This window comes from Ammodytes marinus, assembly GCF_949987685.1.
Source record: "Ammodytes marinus genome assembly, chromosome: 16".
NCBI classification, from domain to species: Eukaryota; Metazoa; Chordata; class Actinopteri; order Uranoscopiformes; family Ammodytidae; genus Ammodytes; species Ammodytes marinus.
The window spans coordinates 28593090-28614950 of NC_137220.1; the positions used below are offsets into that span (position 1 = coordinate 28593090).

Consider the following 21861-nt stretch of genomic DNA (forward strand, 5'->3'; position numbering starts at 1 on the left):
GATAATGGTGAACTGTAGAAAATTTGCCATTTCTCCTTTAATTGCCATTAGCCTGTTTGCCATTAAAGAAAACTGCTCTGATTTAAATTAAAATGGCAAATTGCAACTTAATCCCAATCCTCTCTATCAACTCACCATCTACTTTCATGGAATGAGTCTCTCTGTAAGAGTTAGACATTAGGTTACTGTGTATGAACTCTCAGTAATGATGACCTTGAGGTTTGGCATTGTTACCTGTCCCAGAGTGTAAAGCATCAGAATGACAACATTACTCTTCCTATGTCAGAGCGACGCATCAGGGATATTTCCTGAAGTGACAAAGGCAGGCTACTATTATAAAATGCCTGTCAACAATGTGGCTCTGTCCTTTTGTGTTGCATTACATTCTTGAAATGCTGTATGCATAAACCATTCAGCTCCTCTACCTGTTTTATGGGGGAGGACATGGAATGGCTTGAGATGGTGGTCTGTTTATCGTAATCCTCCTGGCTCTCTCCCTCTCTTATTCCCTCTTCTCTCTTACAGGAAGCATGCCCTGAACTGTCACAGAATGAAGCCAGCTCTCTTCAGCGTTCTCTGTGAGATCAAAGAGAAGACGGGTGAGTTTGCTCTCTCTACTCGTTCTCTTGTAACCTAGTGTTGATGTAGTGTGCTTCTGCTCCACTTTTCATTTACATTCATATTGTTCTTCCAGATAACTCTATTGATTATATTGGTTGCAAGACTGATTTGGCTGCATGTGTGTGTATTCCTTGGTTCAAGATGGGTCTAAATATGTGTCACTGTTTGTTGTTTTGGCTGAGGAATGATGGAAACTTAACCTATTTTTGGCCACTGTCCAGACTTCACACAGACTTGCTCAAACTAATGTTAGCGGATCAGTGACTTTGACACTTGAGTAAGACAGCAGAACTCGCACATAATTATTTATCAGCTGGTATTTCTCCCCCCATTTTGACCTGGAATACCTGAATGTTGAAATTGACTTAGCTTGGTTACGTTACGATTGAAATTTTTGGTCAATTTCCATCTCAAGTGATGGAACACAGTAATGTTACAAATGGTCAGGCTCTTAGAGTTTGTTGAATAGCTCATCAATGTTGACTAAATTGAAATACATACTTATACAATGACCACTACTACAACATATCACATCTATATCATGAGAATAGAAAAACCAACCTGATCTCAACATAGGTCAAGCGCAGCTATAGTCGACAGCAGGCACATGGAAAACTCTGCAGGGGCTATTGCTTTACAGTCAAACTCTTATGTTGTCTTTTTTCCTACTGATCAAGTACCCTGGAGATCCAGACCCACATCTAGAACCATGTAGGGTCTGACTAAAAGCGGTAGTGTTTTTACCACGCCAGCTGTTGTTCCTGGGTGAGCGTATACCCATGACAAAAGCATTAAGAAAAACTATATAATAAACAAGGCTATATAACAGTGTGGGGTAAATTTGTTTTGGGAATATATTGCTATTCACATCAATTCAGTACCTTGATCCAATCACAACATGCATGCAAGAAAAACTACTCTGACACTGCCTTAACAAATAATGCGGAATTTCAAATACCCAGGATCTTGTGGAAATGATGCCTATGTTTGTATCCCAGCTTTTCTCTTACTCATAAAATGATTCTGATTAAACACACTGCTTGATCTCATCTTGTTAGCTGTGAGAATCAGCTATCTGCCAGACTGTAGTGTGGTTAAAAGGAACAGGCCTGGGATGGATGGATTGCAGATTGATGCTTATGGTAGTGTGAACGGGATGCGTTTCTGAATCCTCTCCCTTAGTCTCTCTCTGTTGTTTTTCTTTCTGTATGCTTTTCTGTCTTTCACGTGCCTTGCGTATCTTCTAACGGCAAACCTCTCTTCTTCAAATACAATTTGAAAAAAGACCGCACTGCTGCCTGTAGTGGCCCTCTGTCAATAATGTATTTTTTCTCTCCTGTCATTAGACAAAAGTAAAGGCTGGGCTGGAGTGAGTGAGTGGGGCAGGGTACACTGTTTCCCAGGCAACCAGTGGTCTTATTTACCCTAATGCCATTCACTTTGATTTTCCCATTTAGTCTCCCAGCAAACAGAGAGGGTCTGTGAGTACTCATACAGTAAGCTGAGCAGAAAAACAGACATGGGGAGGTTGGTTAACAATAAAATTGATGCTTGAGGTGAATATGCCAACCGTCACATATAGATATCTTTGGATGTGGTTGGCCATCTGCCATGTAGTGCCCTCCTGACTGCACTGTGTGTGTACCTGCTTTGGCATTTGGCTGCTGCTCCATTGGACCCCCTGCAGGCCCCATTATGTGCTTGTGGAATGTGAATTGACTTCTTTTCAGCGCCGCTTGTGGAAGACCCAATCAGTAGTCATCTAGTATCTCCACAGAGTCTCTGCTCTCCTTTTTTTCACCAGCAAACATGCACTTGTGTTAGCACACACACATACACACTCTGTCTCTGCTGCACATGTACGCACACACTGAACAGGGATAAAAGCAAACTGGCGCTTGGGTCTACTCCTGCTGCCTCGGTCTTGTCCTCTCCCCCTCCCTCCCTGCTCCTCGCTCCCATTCTTGAAAGGGAAGACTTGCTCTGAACTGGGGCTTTGATATGGTAATGTAATGGTGGTGTTGGAGGAGGAGGGGATGGCGTGGGGGATGGGAGGTGAATTCCTCTGAGTGCTGCAGTTGGTTAGATTGTTTTCATTGTAAAGGAAATGTTCTGCACTAATGCCAATACCCCTCTCCCACCTAAACACCCCCATTTTACAACGGTGCATGTGTTGTCATGTGCACTCACTTCAAACATGACTTCCATCTGCATGGCATTTGATTATTGTTAATACTCTATTTAAGAATGTAAAGCACTTAAAGAGAGACTGGAAATGATCAAAGTTGAAAGCCAGTGGCTCTGCTTGAACTCAGTTCTGTTCTCCCTCTCTCTCTCATGGGTATTTGCTGTAAAAATAGCTCTTGGTGCAATGGGACAGCTTATGCCAAAAATCTCTCACAAGCCACTGCAGTTACTCTCAGAAGTTTTTCATTTAGTTTTGGCATGTTTCTCCTTACATTTCTGAATTCCTTGTGATTTACTCATGACACCAGTCAATCTGTCACTCACTCTGTTCTGTCATGCTGCTCAAGTCCCTCTTCTTTAAGCCTGAACATTCCCACTTGTTTATTTTTGGACAGGTTTTTTCATGAAAATAAAAATAGTCTTGTATTTTTTGTTGTATTTTTGGCTGAGAACTTTTCCAGTAGCGTTCGTTCAAGCAGTTTCCACTGCCTCCTGGTATGTGAAGTCAGACACCTCTGGTCCATTGATTGAGATCCACATAGGATGTCTAGCAGCAGAGCTAACGTTAGCATCCTCGTCCGCACTTCACAAAACGGAGCAGAGGAGAGAGCAGCAAAGCAACTACGTGCACATTAATTACGTAAATAATATATACGTTTTTATTTGTATTGGATAAAATAGCACCTGCTTTATATGGAGAGAGACTGTAGATAGATGACTTCTGTTGTTATTTCGCACAAAAATCGCACACATTAAAAAAAAAAGAGAATTTCAGGGGGGCAGCAGGTGCCGTGGGAAACACCTCTGTTTAGCTGTCAGATAAAGAACTCTGTAGGATCTTACTATTAAAAGTTAATGTCCCAGTCACCACTCTAATGATATGTATGTGTATACTTACCATTTACAATGGCCAGGTATCCTTCAGCAACGAGGGATTACCTCCCAGGACATCCTGATGGCCAGTAGCAAGTCTGATGATAACTTGAGCCAGTTGATTTCCTTGTTAGGTGCCCTCTTGTGATAGTGACTTAACAATGTGTCTGGGGCACTAGTTATTTGTTCTCTAACACAGGCCAACTCCCTTCTCTCTGTGCCAGCCAGTTAGTCAGAGTTTGGAGGGCGGATACATAGCCTGATTGTTCAAATAATTAGTTAACCATTAAAAAATAAAATAAGACTTGTAATGTTTTTCAACTTGTCTGAGATTAACATCTATGTTGGATAATATAGGTGTCTTATTTTCTTACCACCTACAAGCATCAACATCTCAGCCTGCCAGAAGCACTCAAATAGTATATGGGAAAAGTGGCCAGCTGACAACTCATCACATCCTATTAATGTTTTGACAAGACGGATGAACAGTGAGATTTAACAAACGATGAACTCTCTCTCCGGTTTATGTTTTAGCACTATTCCTGCTAAGCGTATCCTGTTTATCAATAAATGCAAAAAAGGTATAACTAAAATTAAATTAATCATAACTCAAATTAAATTTGAGTTATGATTCATAACATTCTAATGTATTCAAAGTAACTTTTCCTCCCTTTTTGTCTGTCGATTGTTGTGTATATTGTAGATTGTGTAAAAAATGTACATGAATTAGATTGTGATGATATAACATGACTGTGCTGAGTTTTCAAATCCTAGCTCTAACACTACGCAGTGTCTTTGGACTCAATAAAGCCTTAAAGTGGTTGATATTTATCCTGTAACCTGTAGCAAAATACCAACACCAGTGCAGCCCTGTGTTTTTTGGAGGGTAAGGGTCATCCAAATCAATCTTCTCTTTGAATGTTCGCTACTATCACACTCATTTTAAACCAAACCATCAAACAACAAATGTTAAATCAGGGCATTAGGGTTGTAATGTTTTTCAAAACAATTAGGGGCACTTTACACGGTGAAAACGTGACAGTTTTCCAGTTTTTGATTTAAAAAAAAAAAAACCCCGTTCAGACACAATTTATCTGACATCTTCACCCGTACACATGTTTTCAGAGGAAACGGGCCGAAATCGCTGTAGCAGCCATGCCAATCCAATAGTCAGCGGTGACACAGACTAGTAGATAGCTCTTCCGGTACAATTTGATGCATAAAACCTTACTGTAACCGAAAGTTAATGCCACTAATGTTCATAAAGCGGTTGGTGTAAGCTTGGGGTTACAAATATTGTAAAAGACAAGCTTTCTGTCCTCTTATTTCACCGCATTGAACTCGTAAAAACAGAAGACTTGCTGATAGTGAAGGGGCTTCGTGAGCGGATACCTTCCTGTTAGGCGTACTTCAAAATAAAAGTCAACTCACGTGTGTCCAGTGAAATGCTATTAATGTTTAGCCAGTGAAATGCTTTTACTGTGAAGCCGTAGCCTTAATGCTCCTTTTGTTGAACAGTAGCCTAACTTAACCGCTGCACGCTGATAGTGTTTTTAATGTAGAGAAAGCCGTGTCCCTGGCATATAGAAGTGACACACGTTTATTTAGCTAGAAAAACAGGCAGAGCACAAATCTTTCCCCAGCCAAAGTGGCGGGTGGTCTCAATAACTTACTGCGGTAATCGCTTGGACTAAATTGGCGAGTGTTAGCCTATATTTTAGCCCTGCACGTCACTCTCCGCTGATCACAGTAGCCCCTTTTACACAGAGATTGCGGCATATTGACGGAACAACATCACTCCAATATGCCGGCTTTGCTTGCTTCTGTGTTATTTACACAGAACCAAGCAACGCCGGCCTGCTGGCGCATCAGTAGCCCCTTTTACACAGCGTCCGGAATGAAAGAGGTGCTTGTAAACAGCGTCAGGTGTGACGTAAACATTTAGCGCCGCGCCGGTCAGCTGCTTTACAACAACACTGGCAGGTGAATTTAGAGCAGAAGTGCTGGAGCTTGCAGTAAGAGGGCCGTATTTTACTGTCCCCACGATGTGCCAGTTGATCTCGCTACGTGCTGAGTCCAACATCACTGGGACTGTTAACCAAACTGACAAAATCAATCCGACCGCTTCGCGCGTGTGTGTGTGTGTGTGTGTGTGTGTGTGTGTGTGTGTGTGTGTGTGTGTGTGTGTGTGTGTGTGTGTGTGTGTGTGTGTGTGTGTGTGTGTGTGTGTGTGTGTGTGTGTGTGTGTGTGTGTGTGTGTGTGTGTGTGTGTGTGTGTGTGTGTGTGTGTGTGTGTGTGTGTGTGACAGGTTGGTTGTGAGCGAGTCTCTTTGTGAGGGCAGCGATCTGCCAATCAGACATACACATACACACAGTGTGTGAAGTCACGTTACTGTAGACAGAAATAAAGTGTGGATATACGCTCAGACTTAGGATAATAATAGCGGCGGCGGAATGTGTTAGCAAAACAGTAGCTCTGTGGCTAACAGCTGAGCCGGAGCCTTCAGTCAGCTGAAGCAGACAGTCTAGCGGGGCGAGCAGACTATTCCCCCGTTACTAGGTCGACCTTCAAGCTGAACAAGAGCCCTCCGCTGCGCATCGGGCTCCTGCTTCAGCTTGTCGGTCTTTATTTCTAGCAAGTGACCCGTTCGCTATACTTTATCCCTTACTTAGCCTAGCCTAGCTTTCCATTGTGCAACTTCTCCTGGGCAGAAATAGACTCATACACTCTGCAAAATGAAGCGCGGGGGTTTGGATTGAGCAACGGACCTTATGATCAGCTAGATTATACACCGTTCCTTTTATTTGGTGATTTTTACGGGACATCAGGCCGCCGTGGTTAATGTTAAACACACGTCCTTCAACTGCTAACATGGTCGCATGTTTAGAACGTAGACTATGGAACGTCAAACGCCCCCCTGTTCCGCAACAACAAGCTGGAGCATTTAAACAGAGAGGCGGAACTGATCGTGTCGGGAATCTTACTACCCCCCGAGGTAGTAAAATTCCCGGAACGATCACTCGCACCTTTCTTCCCTCGTTCCGCAACTGTCGCATTTATACAGCTGGGCGGAGGGCCGAAAGGCCGGCATATTCCCGGCTTTCACTGGCTGTGTAAAAGGGGCTAGTGATGGTGCCGTGGAGACACCGTTCATGTTGTCTTCTAACTTTATAACTCGCTTGTGTTGTGGCTATTTTGACAGCAAATGTTATAGACTACGCATGTGTGAGGGTGGAGCCGTGACGTCAGCGTTATCAGGGGAAATGGTTTCGGTGTTTACAGGAAACCAAAACCGTTAAGTTTTCCAAAAAATCCTCCCTGGGAGGTGATCTCAAAAACCTGCGGTTTCATGCCTGCGTTTGCTGTTTTCCTGTAAATGATATAGTGCAACCGCGGGAACTTTTCCGCGTTTGCACCGTTTCGTGTTGTCGTGTAAAGTGCCCCTTAGTTCCTAAATCAAATTATCACAGTACCTGGGATTTCACACCACTGAAATCTCCTATATGCATTACAATACAATTCTAGCAAACAATTACATTGTGAATGCAGTTGTTAAAACACCATTCACAACACTAGTGAGAGTCACACATAGTTGCCACATTTATTCACAGCCAGAATAAACACATACTTTCTTAGAGCCTTTAGAAATCTAATTTGAATTTGTTTATGTTTATATGTCAGAGACCATGCGACCAAACATCACACACTGGTGTTGACCATTCAGTAACACTCATTTTCTGTTAGGAAAAACCAACGCGTATCAAGATTGATTTAAATGTTTGTATGCCACGGACTTTGACAAAGTGCACTACATAAAGTCTAGTGAATCACATGCCTCATTAAAGCAACTTAATTATAATTAGTTTACAAAGAGCCCAACAGAAACAGTCCTAAAATGTTATGAGTTGTTAGGAGCCTGTGTGAGGTCCCTTATTATATTTTTACGAGGGACGGCATACCATGCCTTTTCAAGCCAAAGCAGAAACGAGATAAAACTAGTTTGTATTAGAAATGCAACCTATGTGAATTTACTTAACCCATATTTATATTTGAACTATCACTTGGTTCTGAAATAAGGAAAGGCCATCCACCTTTGTACAATCACACCAACTTTCACTTTGTCAAATCCCATCGCAAAAAGTCATGTTCTTTCTTTGCTCTCACTATGCATTGGTTCTTGATTATCTCATTGGCTTTCCAGGAATGGTTGTTGTGTTTTCTGGTGTCCTGTCACTCAATGGCTTTTTCTTTCCCCCTGCTCCGTTGCAGAAGAGAAGGGAAAGAGATGGAGTGTGTGTTGGTGGGGGTGGGAGGTGCAGAAGTGATACAGGGAGATTGATGAGGCAGTAAGAGCAGGAGTAATTACTCGGTGTCCATTCCCCAAGCCAGATTGGCAGACGGCTAATATCACACAGACCCCTGGCCCTGACAGACACACCACCCCCCACACTCTCCAACTCAAACTGGGGAGGCAGGGCACCCCAACCTTCAGCCTCGGCCTAATGGTGTGTGGGCCAACCCGTTTCCCCACGTGGTGTTATTCCTGTAGGAACTGGGCTTTCTGTATATTGACAAGGGAAACTGCTGTCTGCGGTGTGTTGAAGGAGGGAAGAAGCTCGTTGGAGTTGTTCACCTTTTAATAATGCTGCAACGTGATCTTGTGATTTGGCTGTGCTTGTCATTCAGTATTTCAGGTGCTTCAGTGTAGCTAGACCACAGAGCAGAGAAGTGTCCAAACATTCACAGGAGGGTTTGTGGATTGTGGTATTGGATTGCATGGTCAGACCATTTTGTCAATTAACACAATTTACACTTTGATGCCAGACCAAGAACCATGGTCAACATTGATCAAGGATTTGCTTGATAGTTGAAACTATTGATGGTTGTTTTAAAAATGTTTAAGAACAAGTAAAGGAAATTATAGAGAAAATGCGATTACAATTTATTTTACTGCCATTTTTCAGTGGGATCACTTACTAAATAATTTTTTTTAGCAACTCTCAGGAAGTGGTTAAACAAATACTGGTGAGAGACACTGCTGAAATGAAATTATCCGGTGTGACATGGCAAGGAGTCATTTTAAAACACTGAGGGCTTACTCTGGATCAATAAATCCCCATCACTTTATGCTCAACAACAAGAAAGCAGGAAATGGAGTGAGCCACCATGTTGGTGGTGGAACACTGACATGGTGGACTCTTACCTCTCAGCATGTCATTGCCTCTCGCACTGCTATTAGGCTTTGCTCTTAAAGGAAGCTTGCGTCTCTTTAATTAAAGATATGTAAATTTGGTCTCAGCTGGGTTGCATTAGTTTGGTGGCAGTGGGGTGGGAGAGTGTCGGAGCCTACCTCCTACTCCTGACTAATTAAGGATTAATTACAATTGATGGGAGCCTTCCACCCCTCTGCAGTACTGCACATTTCTGTCCCAGACAGTATGTTTGTATATTCCACACCATGTCATAAATGCAGGGGAGGAATGGATGGAAACATCAAGGCTGGTGGAGGGAGGGGGGGTTTACTAGCCACCCCAAAATGATCAGAAATGCATATGCCTTAGGTGATTACAGATACTGGGAAGCCAATGTTCCTTTTTAAACTAGTGGTGCTCCTCATCAGTAGATGAATGAATTGAATGCAGTACTGTTGTTAATCCAGAATAAATACATTTTCTGGAAGGATGTCGAGCATGTGTTTCCATCTATTTCTAATGAGTTTTTTGGGGGGGACAGTTTAGCAATGCTAATCAAGGATATCCTCCTATAAAACTACTGGTACATTGTTATGTTGGCCAGCCACACATGTTATTGGCGCAGTGATTGCATTCCTTACTAAACTGGTACATCCAACCTGTTCAAAGCATGTAGACTGGGCTCTCTCTAGCACCATCTGACTGTCATAATGCTTGTTCACTTGTTATAAATGGGCACTGCACTTCTGATCTATCGCTTAATTGCCACCTAATTTGCATAACAGTGCAAATTAACGACCTCTCAAATGAGCGTTCATTTTTCACAAAGTCTTTAGGAGCTCCTTAAGAGTCTGTGCTAATGAGCGCAGTAGGCAGCTGGCCTGATGAGAGTTGACTGGGGGAAGATCCAGTGCTTTAACAAGCCTCCTGCTTAGGTGCTCTTCCTCATCTTCCTCCTCCTCCTGTGACATTTCAAATTCTTCTTTCGTGTCTTTCCATTGTGCAGAACTGTTCTAGACTGGGATATCATGTTGGAGATCTAGGCACAGGGGCTTAATAGTTTTTATATCCCGTTTATACAGCATTTGTTTTAGCACTTGTGCCATATATATATATTTTTTTTTTAATATTCTTGTTTTGTGATATAATATATATATAGGGGAGAGTGACCTGAGTTGTGCCGGTGGGGATGTTGTGCCACCCCTTGTTTCTAGAAAACCGTGGAAGAAGTTGGAAATGTGTAGGGCTGCAACTAACGATAGCCCCTTTTACACAGCCAGTGAAAGCCGGGAATATGCCGGCCTTTCGGCCCTCCGCCCTGCGAGGGAAGAAAGGTGCGAGAGATTGTTCCGGGAATTTTACTACCTCGGGGGGTAGTAAGATTCCCAACACAATCAGTTCCGCCTCTCTGTTTAAATGCTCCAGCTTGTTGTTGCGGAACAGGGGGGCGTTTGACGTTCCATAGCCTACGTTCTAAACATGCGACCATGTTAGCAGTTGAAGGACGTGTGTTTAACATTAATCACGGTGGCCTGATGTCCCGTAAAAATCACCAAATAAAAGGAACGGCGTATAATCTAGTTGATCATGAGGTCCGTTGCTCAATCCAAACCCCCGCGCTTCATTTTGCAGAGTGTATGAGTCTATTTCTGCCCAGGAGAAGTTGTACAATGGGAAAGCTAGGCTAGGCTAAGTAAGGGATAAAGTATAGCTGCGCGTCGGGCTCCTGCTTCAGCTTGTCGGTCTTTATTTCTAGCAAGTGACCCGTTCGCTATACATTATCCCGCTTATTACATGGCTACTACAAAAAATAAAGCAATTCATTGAAGCAACATGTTGTTTTAACAGCCAAAAACAGTCCGCTACACGGTCGGAACTCACTCAGTAGCAACGGTTATTATGTCAAGCTGCGGCCAGTAGTACGCCAGTAAATAGGAACGACCAAGGATACGACCTAGTAACGGGGGAATAGTCTGCTCGCCCCGCTGGACTGTCTGCTTCAGCTGACTGAAGGCTCCGGCTCAGCTGTTAGCCACAGAGCTACTGTTTTGCTAACACAACTCAAGACATGAAGAGGTGAAGCGGATTGATTTTGTCAGTTTGGTTAACAGTCCCAGTGATGTTGGACTCAGCACGTAGCGAGATCAACTGGCACATCGTGGGGACAGTAAAATACGGCCCTCTTACTGCAAGCTCCAGCACTTCTGCTCTCAATTCACCTGCCAGTGTTGTTGTAAAGCAGCTGACCGGCGCGGCGCTAAATGTTTACGTCACACCTGACGCTGTTTACAAGCACCTCTTTCATTCCGGACGCTGTGTAAAAGGGGCTACTGATGCGCCAGCAGGCCGGCGTTGCTTGGTTCTGTGTAAATAACACAGAAGCAAGCAAAGCCGGCATTTTGGAGTGATGTTGTTCCGTCAATATGCCGCAATCTCTGTGTAAAAGGGGCTGATTATTTTCTCGATTAATCGATTAGTGTTTTGGTCCGTAAAATGTCAGAAAATGGTGAAAACTGTTGATACATTTTCCAAAGCCCATGTTGACGTCCTCAAATTAATTTTTATGTCCAAAACACACAGATATTTCAGTTTACTGTCATAATAGGATTAAAGAAACCAGAAAATATTCACATTTGAGAAGCTGAAATCAGAGAATTTGGAAATTTATTAAAAAATTACTCAATACTGTTTCTCCAGAACAAGAACTACAAATTTGAATGTTTTTACAAAGAATGGATTTTTAATTGAAAGAGTCACAGAGTACAAATATCTCGGCATCTGGTTAGATGATAAACTCACTTTTAATTTCCATATAAAAAATCTTGTTTGTCGACTACGACAAAAAATTGGCTATTTTTATAGGAACAAAACCACCTTCCCTTTATTTAGTAGGAAAAGGATTATTGAGGCAGTTTTTATGTCTGTCCTTGATTACGGTGATGTGGTTTACCGGCATGCATCTCATTCATGTCTTAAACTCCTAGACTCTGTTTTTCACTCTGCTTTAAGGTTCATCACAGGAGATGCTTATGACACACACCATTGTCTTTTATATGAAAAGGTTGGGTGGTACTCCCTTAAAGAGAGACGTGATGCACATTGGCATATTTTTATTTACAAAGCCTTGACCGGGAAGCTTCCTCGTTATTTAACAGAAATGTTGCAAATTTCAGATGGGCTTTATCAGACCTGCTCCACTGACATGCTCATGCTTTATGTCCCACAAGCCCGGTCTGAGCTGGGAAAGACAGCTTTTAGCTTCAGTGCCCCCTAGGGATGGCCATTTAGATTTTTTTCTTTAACCGGTTAACCACCAGAATTAACGGTTATTAACCGGTTAACCGTTAAGATTTAATGTAGCCTATTTATAGTGAAATACATGAAGCATTATAGCAGGGCTCCCGACCTTTTTTTGTTCCAAGGACCGGCATATTAATTTAAAAACAATTCGGGGACCAGTAGCCAATTTAAATGGCAGGGGAGTGTTGTGACCATAAATTGTGACTGGCTATCTTTCTGGGAGCGTACCATGGACCTATTATAAAGTTGAGAGTAGCCTACACCAGTCTTTTCATTCTTTACCGACAGTTGGCATTCTTACATCCGGTTTAGCGATATCAAAATAAGAGTCCGGATTTCAGATTTTTTTTTAACCATTTAACCTTTAGTATTAACCGGTTAAAGATCTTCTTAACGGTTAACCAGTTAACCATGGACATCCCTAGTGCCCCCGACTCCTGGAACAACTTACAGCAACAAATTAAACTAAATACCTTCATATCCTTTAATCAATTTAAACAAACTATCTTAAATCTGCCAAACTCTACCTGTAACTGTTTTAATTAGGCTATATTGTACTTTCACCCATTTAATTTCATTTTAATTGCTGCCACTCTTCACCACTATGTAAATGTTTCAATTGTTTTTTTTTGTTTTTTTATTCTCTTCACCTGTTGTTGTGTATTTGATGTATTTGCATTGAATATTGTGTATGCATTGTTGTTTTTCCTTGGAATTTGTTTGAACTCGACATCATTGAAAATGAGGGTCACCCCTCAATTGGTCTCTCGAGGATAAATAAAAGTTAAATGAAATGAAAATTAAAACGATTAATCGATTATCAAAATAGTTGGCGATTATTTTAATAATCGATTCGTCGATTAATCGTTGCAGCTCTAGAAATGTGACCACATATTTAAGAAGAGCCATCCATTTGACTCATCCTGTAAAGAAGGGAGACACAAGGAATAAGATATAAGCACATTTAAGCTCAAAAAACTGTTTTGCCTTTCAAGTAAAATTTCCATGATCAAGGTTTTTTGATTATTGTGTCTGAACAATTATAGACAAGTTTGAAAACATTTGACACATGTTTAAGTGCTTTAGTATGCTACACTTTAGGTCTATACAGTTAGCACAATGTCAGCCCTAAACTGCTGCATCATGCTTATTATCCAAAATTCTGGGGTTGGGGTGATTTGTGCCAAAGGGCCTAGGGGAGTTATAAGTAAGTAAGTAAGTAAAATGTATTCATGAAAGCACATTTATGACAGTTTGCACTGTCCAAAGTGCTGTACATAGTGCATTCAGTAGGTAAACAATAAAGGTAAAATAACAATAACGTAAAACATAAAGCCCAGACATCCACATATAAACATAGATAGTGCAGAGGTAAGATAGTTAATGGGGAGGAAAAGCCAGGGTGTACAGATGGGTGTTGAGCCTTGATTTAAAGGCAGAAATGGAGGGGGAATCACATTTGTCAGGTGGCAGTTGGTTCCACAATCACGGAGTGCAAAGTACATTTCTGAGAGTTGTGCCATTGGCATGGCTGTATACGCTGGTCACCAAAAAGAAAGTCATCGTCTACAGTAGCTCAGAAGAGACTGACATCTCCATTCCACTTAACGACACCACTGATGAGAGTTCAGATCATAGACATAATAAAGGATAGACGCCGCGTTGGGCGTTGAGCGCGAGAAATGCGGGCGCCATCTTGGACCGGTCAAAACTGATGAAAACAAATGTCCCCACTCGGGGACTCAGAGATCAGAATCAAAATCCTTTTATTTATCTTCGGAGTAAAATGCGATTGTAAGGATGGTTAACTTTATTTTATGCATTTGAGTATTATAGTTTGCTGTTGTTGTTTGATTTTCCCTTAATTTAATACTTTTGATTGCTGTGGTTTTGTATTGAATGTGTTTTTAAATGTACCGCGCTGCAAGGCAGGCATTGATTTCCTGTCTGTGTCTGAGGAACCAACTCGAGACTAGACTGAACTTGGTATTCCCCCCCCCCCCTAGTATAGAACATTGGACAACCAAGAAGACTTTGCTTTTAAATAATCCCATCCTCTTTTAAGAGGCAATTGCCTAACAAGCTTGTGTTTTAAATTAGAGAAATAAAACATATTTTTACATGAACACTCATGTTGTCCTTCTCTTTTAATGAGATATTATATACACTGGTTTTTATTTATATTTAATGCCTTCATGGGAAACATCCACCCTTCATATGTACCATGCTCGACTACTCCTCCTAAATTTCCCCGAGCTAACTCCAGTATAGGAATAACTGCCTTTTCATGTAGTGCCCCTAATTCATGGAATGCTCTGCAGAGCAACTTAAAAATGACTGCTCTTCCTACTCTTGGTTTATTTGAATCTATGATTTCTGAATTTTACACATCTGACTGTAACTGTTTTAGCTGAATTCATTGTTCATTTAGTATTTTATTTTTGCTCTTTATTGTATTTTGTATAGGCCTACTTTATTTAAATTAATATATTTTATCCTATTTTATTTCTGTTCTCTGTTTATGTTATCCCTGTGATTGTCTTTATTGTGTATGCTCATCACTGTAAATTAATAAATATATTTATATATAGCCTAATCATATATTGTTAACTTATTAAAATAGCTGACTTTACTGCCCATATCTGTTTCTGCTCTCTATCATATTTAGTCTATAGTATGTGATTTGCAAAATACCTATCATAGCCTACATCACATATAAAGATGACCAGACGTCCCCATTGTTGGTTGCCTGTCCCTGGCTAAACAGAAACAACTACCTGTTCCCGTTTTGTTGACACCTCATTAGGTTTTTCAATCAGATTGCTAGTCAAACTGGAAATGTCTCCGTTTTCCCCCTTTTTGGGGGATGTTCCTCGTTTTGATCTCGGACGTCTGGTTACTTATATCATATCAGAATCTTCTATGACTGTTAAGCCCACTATGAATATTAAAACACGTCGAAACTTGTGCCCTGTATCTTAGCTACATGTATGATCTTTGCAGCAAAGAAAACCGCGTGAAAATCAGTTTGGTATTTAATGAGATATGATTAATTACATGCGCTGACAGTTCATTGCACCTGCCAAACAGACTACACTGAGTGGAACGTTTGACCGGTTCAAGATGGCGGCCCCACGGCTCGTCAGCGCCAATAGGCAGTAGCGGCCAACGCAGCGTCTATCCTTTATTATGTCTATGGTTCAGATGGCCAGAAAGATGATGATGATGATGGTGACTTTGTCATTGTGAGCTTTGCAGGTAAAACCATATGATCTGCTAGGCCTTGTTTAAGAAAATTGTCCTTCAATCTTTGTAAAATATTTACTTTATTTACTTTAAATAAACCTTAAATATGTGATTGTCAAATGGATTTGTCTTGTATTACAGTTTATGAGATATATATCAATGGTACAATTTACCCCATGGTATTCTCTCTTGTGGCACAACTTACACCAGAATAAAGTAAGATGTCTTCCTACCTTCATGCTTATTTGCCCGAAGCATCGCATAAACCGTCCATAGAGCCCTCGAGTCGGCCCCTTTTCTCCCTTTTAACCGCGCGCCCGGGCCGGCAAGCTGCAGGTGCAGCTCATATGTCCATGGTGCAGCTCCGCACCACTTTTGCACCGGGTCAAAGGGCATTATAGAAGTGCAATTAATCTGCGTTAATTTTTTTAATCGCGTACATTTTTCTGTGATTAATTAATCAAAATTAACGCGTTAATTTGACAGCCCTAATATATATATATATTTTTTTTTTTTTTTACTTTTTTTAACCTTTATTTATACAGGTATATCACATTGAGACCGAAGACTCTTTTGCAAGGGAGACCTGTTTTTTTTTATATATATATATATATATACGTATATATATATATATATATATATATGTATATACATATATATATATATATATATATATATGTGTATATATATATATATATACGTATATATATATATGTGTATGTGTATATATATATATATATATATATATATATATATATATGTATATATATATGTATATATATATGTATATATATATGTATATATATATGTATATATATATGTATATATATGTGTATATACAGTGTTTCCCCCAGCGCTTTATAGCTAAGGCGGCCGCCTTAGCAACGCCAGCCTCCCGCCTTGACTACCAACCGACCCCCAAGAAAAAAAAAAAAAATATTTAATTTTTTTTTTTTTTTTTTTTTTTTGTGCTGCACAATTAATGTAGTAGCAAGCGCGATGTGTGTGTTGTGCATGGTCATAACTGCGCGAAAGGCCGCAATTTGCGGTAAAAAGCATGTGTCTCCAAGCGTTTCTCTATCAGCTGCTCTGTGTCTGCGGCTTTGTGCGCGCGACCGTACCGCACCGCGCGCGACTACGGCATACACGCGGGAGAGTTAAACGAGCAGAAGCAAACCGAGATTTAACTGGTGGCGATAATAAACGCAGTGCAGTTCTATGGGGATATTTAGCTGAACAGAAAGAAGTGCTCTGCAAAGCTAGAATAGTTTAAGACTCCACATCACTGTGGCAACACAACCTATCAGCGCAGAGAAATGTTTGAAGAAGGCATGAGAGTGATGGCCCAGGCAAGTTTCAGTAAGTGTTTACAGAAGTGCCAAACTAGGCCTACTGTCTTTGAAATGCATTTAGTCATTTTAAGGGGAAAACACATTGTATTTATTATTTAAAGTTATTTTTCAAACAGCATGCTAGTGTAGGCCAAGAAGATTTATTTTCTGAATTTTCAATGCTGCTTTATTTTTATGTTTTAAATTGGGAAATACATGTTCCAAAACGACCTCTGTATTTAAAAATAAATCAAGCAAGTAGGCTTAAAATAATCATTAATCACACAACAGCCCCAATCCAAAAAGGAACTTTAAAAAGTTGTATTTGCACTTTGATGTGCATACACATGTTAAATGTATGGTCCATTATTTGTATTTAGTGTGTCTGTATAGTATTGCACCAAAACAGTAGAAGTTTTCTTTAATTGTGCTTTGTACTGTCTGTACGTTTACACATAATTTGTACCTGCACATAGCAAACAAAATTGCACAACTGTAAGGTCAGTGTCTGTTTTATTTTTGTATTCAAATAAACAGTTGTTTATTTCTTTACGGCGCATTGGCATCTTTGAGCAAAATACCCCTAAAATTTTCGCCGCGGCGCGTTGCGCCGCGCCTCCCCTAGCACGGGGCAGTGACCACCTTGACTAAGACATTTTCTGGGGGAAACACTGATATATATATATGTATATATATATATGTATATATATGTATGTATATATGTCTTTTATAATAAAAGTCGACTCACGTTTGTCCAGTGAAATGCTATTAATGTTTAGCCAGTGAAATGCTTTTACTGTGAAGCCGTAGCCTTAATGCTCCTTTTGTTGAACAGTAACTTAACCGCTGCGCGCTGAACTATGGATAGTGTTTTTTAATGTAGAGAGAGCCGTGTCCCTAAGCTATACACGTTTATTTGGCTAGAAAAACCGGCAGAGCACAAATCTTTCCCCAGACAAAGTGGCCGGTGGTCTCAATAACTTACTAATCGCTTAGACTAAATTGGCGAGTGTTATATTTGAGCCCTGCATGACACTCTCCGCTGATCACAGTGGTGGTGCCGCGGAGACATCGTGCATGTTATGTTGTCTCCTAACTTTATAACTCGCGTGTGGGTATTTTGACAGCAAATGTTATAGACTACGCATACGTGAAGTGGAGCCGTGACGTAGGGCTGGGCGATATGGCAAAACATATTATCACGATTATTCTTTCGATATTGATCGATATCGATATTAATCACGATATATAGTGTGATACTGCTGAAGCCTGAAGAAACCAGAGTGTTCATTAGTTAAACTATACAATGTTGTTTATTAGCATATTGTGATAAGAGAACATTGAATCACATTTAAATATAAACATTTAACTTCACAAACATGTTTTAACTGCACCTAACTAAACAATATAAGATAGCTTGCCTTGTAACCTATTGAAAATATTGTAAATAAAAATAAAAGCTCTAACTTCTTTCACATTAAACTCCTTTGGCAGGGCTACAGCAAACATCTTGTAAGATGTAAACATCTTGTAGAGGCACAACCATACATAAAAAGTAAAGAATTGGATCAATAAAGGCCCTGACACAAGTACTGAACTTTAAGATATAAAATATGAATATGAGAATTACTGGTTTTACATGTCAGCTATTTTAAAAAGGAGAAATGTGAGTAGAAAGTGCAAAATGTAAACATTGTAAAACCAGATATTATGCTACATAACATAATGTGTTTAAAACTAAAGATCTGTGAGTGACTACTATCACATCTAACTCCTCAGGCAGGGAGGCAACAATCTTAAATGTGTATAGAGCTGTGGCTCAGATGCTTCATGAATGTCAGAGCACATCACAGCTACTACTCACACATAGGCTACAACAACAGCTGTAAGAAGGGGAGATGCTCATGCTGTACTGTAGCTACATGGTCTTACAGACCAGATCTTTTTTTTTTTAAGATATTTTTTGGGGCATTTTTATGCTTTATTTGACAGTGCAGAGAGACAGATGTGAAATGGGGCAGAGAGGGGAGTGACATGCAGAGAACGACCGCGGGTGGGAATCGAACCCGGGTCTGCTGCTGGGCCCGGCCCGGGAGGGGGACGCCTTACCAACTGAGCTAAAGGCGCCCCCCAGACCAGATCTTTTTGATAGTTTTCCATAAGGTTCAACTACCGCAAAATACGATACGATAGACAGGAGCGCTGCAGCGGTCGGGCGGCGGTTAAAACTTTTCACACTTTCGGTGTGGCCGCTCCTATATTTATTCCCCCCCGTGTTGCGAGCCAGTGAGCGAACAGCGCTGGCCGCGGCAGCTACGTGTTGTCATCGTAGCAGTGAGACACACACAGTGCAGCCTTTAGTGTAGACTGCTATTTTGGAACAACCATCGCTCGCGCTGCTGATAGCAGCGGTCGGACGGCGGTTAAAACTTGTCGCGCATTTTCACACTTTCTGTGTGGTCGCTCCAATATATTCCCCCCGTGCTGTGAGCGTACAACTCCGGTAAATGCACAGAGACGGCTCAGGGCGAGTCGACAGAGACAGTGAGCAAACAGCACTGGCTGCGGCATCTACCTGACTATGGTGTCATCGTAGCAGCGAGACAGAGTGTTGAGTGTAGCCCACTGATTAATTTAATGAAGAGGAAAAGCACTACATAACAGAGTGCTGCGCCGACATTTTTCGCTAAACACAAGACTCTCTTCAGCCGAGGTCATTACACATGGCTCTCCTCTTTCCTTACCGCTGAAGCTCAAACTGCACGTCGCTCCAGGAAATGGGCGTGTAATTAGACAGGAAATGCAAAAACTGCAATCTGACTGGCTGTTGAGTTTATTTCTGCTTTGTGATTGGCTGTTAGGTAAATCCATATAATTATTATTTTTTTTTTTTAATTTTCATATCGAGGATTTATGTCAAACGCATATTGAAGTAATCGACGGGAGTTTAATCGCGATTACTAATCGTAATCGAATTATTGCCCAGCCCTACCGTGACGTCAGCGTTACCAGGGGAAATGGTTTCGGTGTTTACAAGAAACCAAAACCATTGTGTTTTCCAAAAAATCCTCCCTGGGAGGTGATCTCAAAAACTTGCGGTTTCATGCTTGCGTTTGCTGTTTTCATGTAAATGATATAGTGCAACCGCGAGAATATTTTCGCGTATGCACCGTTTCGTGTTGTCGTGCAAAGTGCCCCTAAGGTGTTCTCCAATTCACACCTTAATCAGACCACAGTGTGTTTACTCTGAATGCTTAACTCTGTGTTGGTGTGTGTGTTTGAGTGTGTTTGTGGGGGGCTGCGTGCTACAGTGATCATGTGAACTTCCCAAACAGATGCTGATTAGCTTGAGCTGCTTAAAGTAGGAATGGACATATGGATTAGGCTCCACAAAAACAACCCTTTGGAAGAATAGGGTATACACTTCTTATGTTGTATTTGCACTAGAAATATACCATTTCCGAATATCCATTTGGCAAAAAGCCCATGAGTGATATTATTCATTATTAAAGCCATATTCTACAACATGCTCCAAGCAACATTTTATTTACCCATTATTTGCCCTTTTTGAGCAACCCATATTCTACCAAGATGGCATGCTAAATCAAAATGCTATATTGCACACATGAACTCGTTTGTAAATGTTGAAATTAGTCGATTGTTAATTTTTAAGAAAATGCCATTGCTATCAAGGCTCCTACTCCAGTCTTGATGTTAGCATGTCATTTTGCAATTCCGGACCTTACTGGTTGGCTAACTGGACATGTTTCACTGCATAGATTTAAAGGGCAAAGACAAACACTGCTTTTTCCCTTCTCTTATGCCACTCATCAATGTTCTTTGCATACGAGAAGTCAAACTAACCAGAGATGAGAATTTGTTCAATTCAAAGTCAGATCAGTAGTGTTCATATTTGGGTTTCACTTAAGGTACCAAATCAAATTTGTCAGAGTTTAAATCCATGTTTCATGGGGCCTAGAAACCATATTCAGCCTGGTGGGTTTTAGACAACCGTCTTCCGTGTATGTTTCTGGAGTTTATTCCTGCTTTGTTTTTAAATCTTAAAATCTTTTTTAATACAAGCCGTCAACCTAAGATATTTTTTTTTTAGCTACATTTGTATTGCCCAGACTTAATGTTATGACCTGCAAACAGGTTTAATCCGTATGCAGGTATTAACCTGTCATATCCCCTGAGCTGCACTTCAGATTTGCTATGTAGTTGTGCAAGGTAAATTTGTATGGTCCAATCGCTTTACCTAAACTTGGTCTGTAATGAAATGATTTTCCATGGACCTATCATTTCACTCTTTCTGGCTTGTTCGCTCTCTGGCATGCCTCTACTCTGGATTGTGTATATAAATGTAGCCTCTCTCTCTCTCTCGCTCTCTCTCTCTCTCTTGCACACATATCTTCTCCTGTGACTTTTTTTTTTCAATTCTCCTTGGTTCTCCTTCTCCCCTCTCTCTCTCCTTACCTTTTTCCTTCCCTCTCTCTCCCCCGCTCCCTTGCTCTCTCCCAGTGAAAGGCTGAGAATACCCAAGGGAGCTGATGCAATTAAAATGCTAATCCTGTCTGTCTACAGAGAGAGGGAGAGGGGGGGCTGACAGCATGAGGGATTGCGGCTCACATGGAGAACTCGACTGAAATGGAGAACAGAGGGAGGGAGGGGGGCACTGGGGGTGGGGGGTGCGCTGAAAGGGAGAGGGGGAGGGGATGTGTGTTGGGGGGAGACGGAGTGAAAAAGGGGATGCTAGCGAGGGAAAAGACAGACAAGGATAGAGCTGGTGTTGTGAACTAAGCAATGATATACTGACTGCATTTAAGTCTTATCTATCCCTATGTGTGGAAGACATGTTAATGTACAGCACTACACTATTGGTTAGGCTGTTTACCCTTACCTGCTGCAACACTTCCTGTGTGTGTGTGTGTGTGTGTGTGTGTGTGTGTGTGTGTGTGTGTGTGTGTGTGTGTGTGTGTGTTTTTTCTGCACAGCACACCATTTCCACATTGGCTGTGCAGAAATGAGAGCGATTATGTATGCAGTGAAAGCCCAGCTGGATACCCTGAATATTTCATAGTATGTGTTGCTCGCTCCGTCTCTTCAATGC

General features: G+C 41.1%; 1 protein-coding gene across 3 annotated transcripts in view; it reads left to right on the forward strand.

Moving 5' to 3' along the window:
* pbx4 (pre-B-cell leukemia transcription factor 4) overlaps positions 1-21861 on the forward strand; it is a 41787-nt gene that overhangs the window by 3920 nt on the left and 16006 nt on the right. For all 3 annotated transcript variants that reach the window (XM_080043930.1, XM_080043932.1, XM_080043931.1), the window contains one exon: positions 526-599. In XM_080043930.1, coding sequence (XP_079900056.1) covers positions 526-599 — 74 coding nt within the window. The remainder of the gene's footprint in view (positions 1-525; positions 600-21861) is intronic.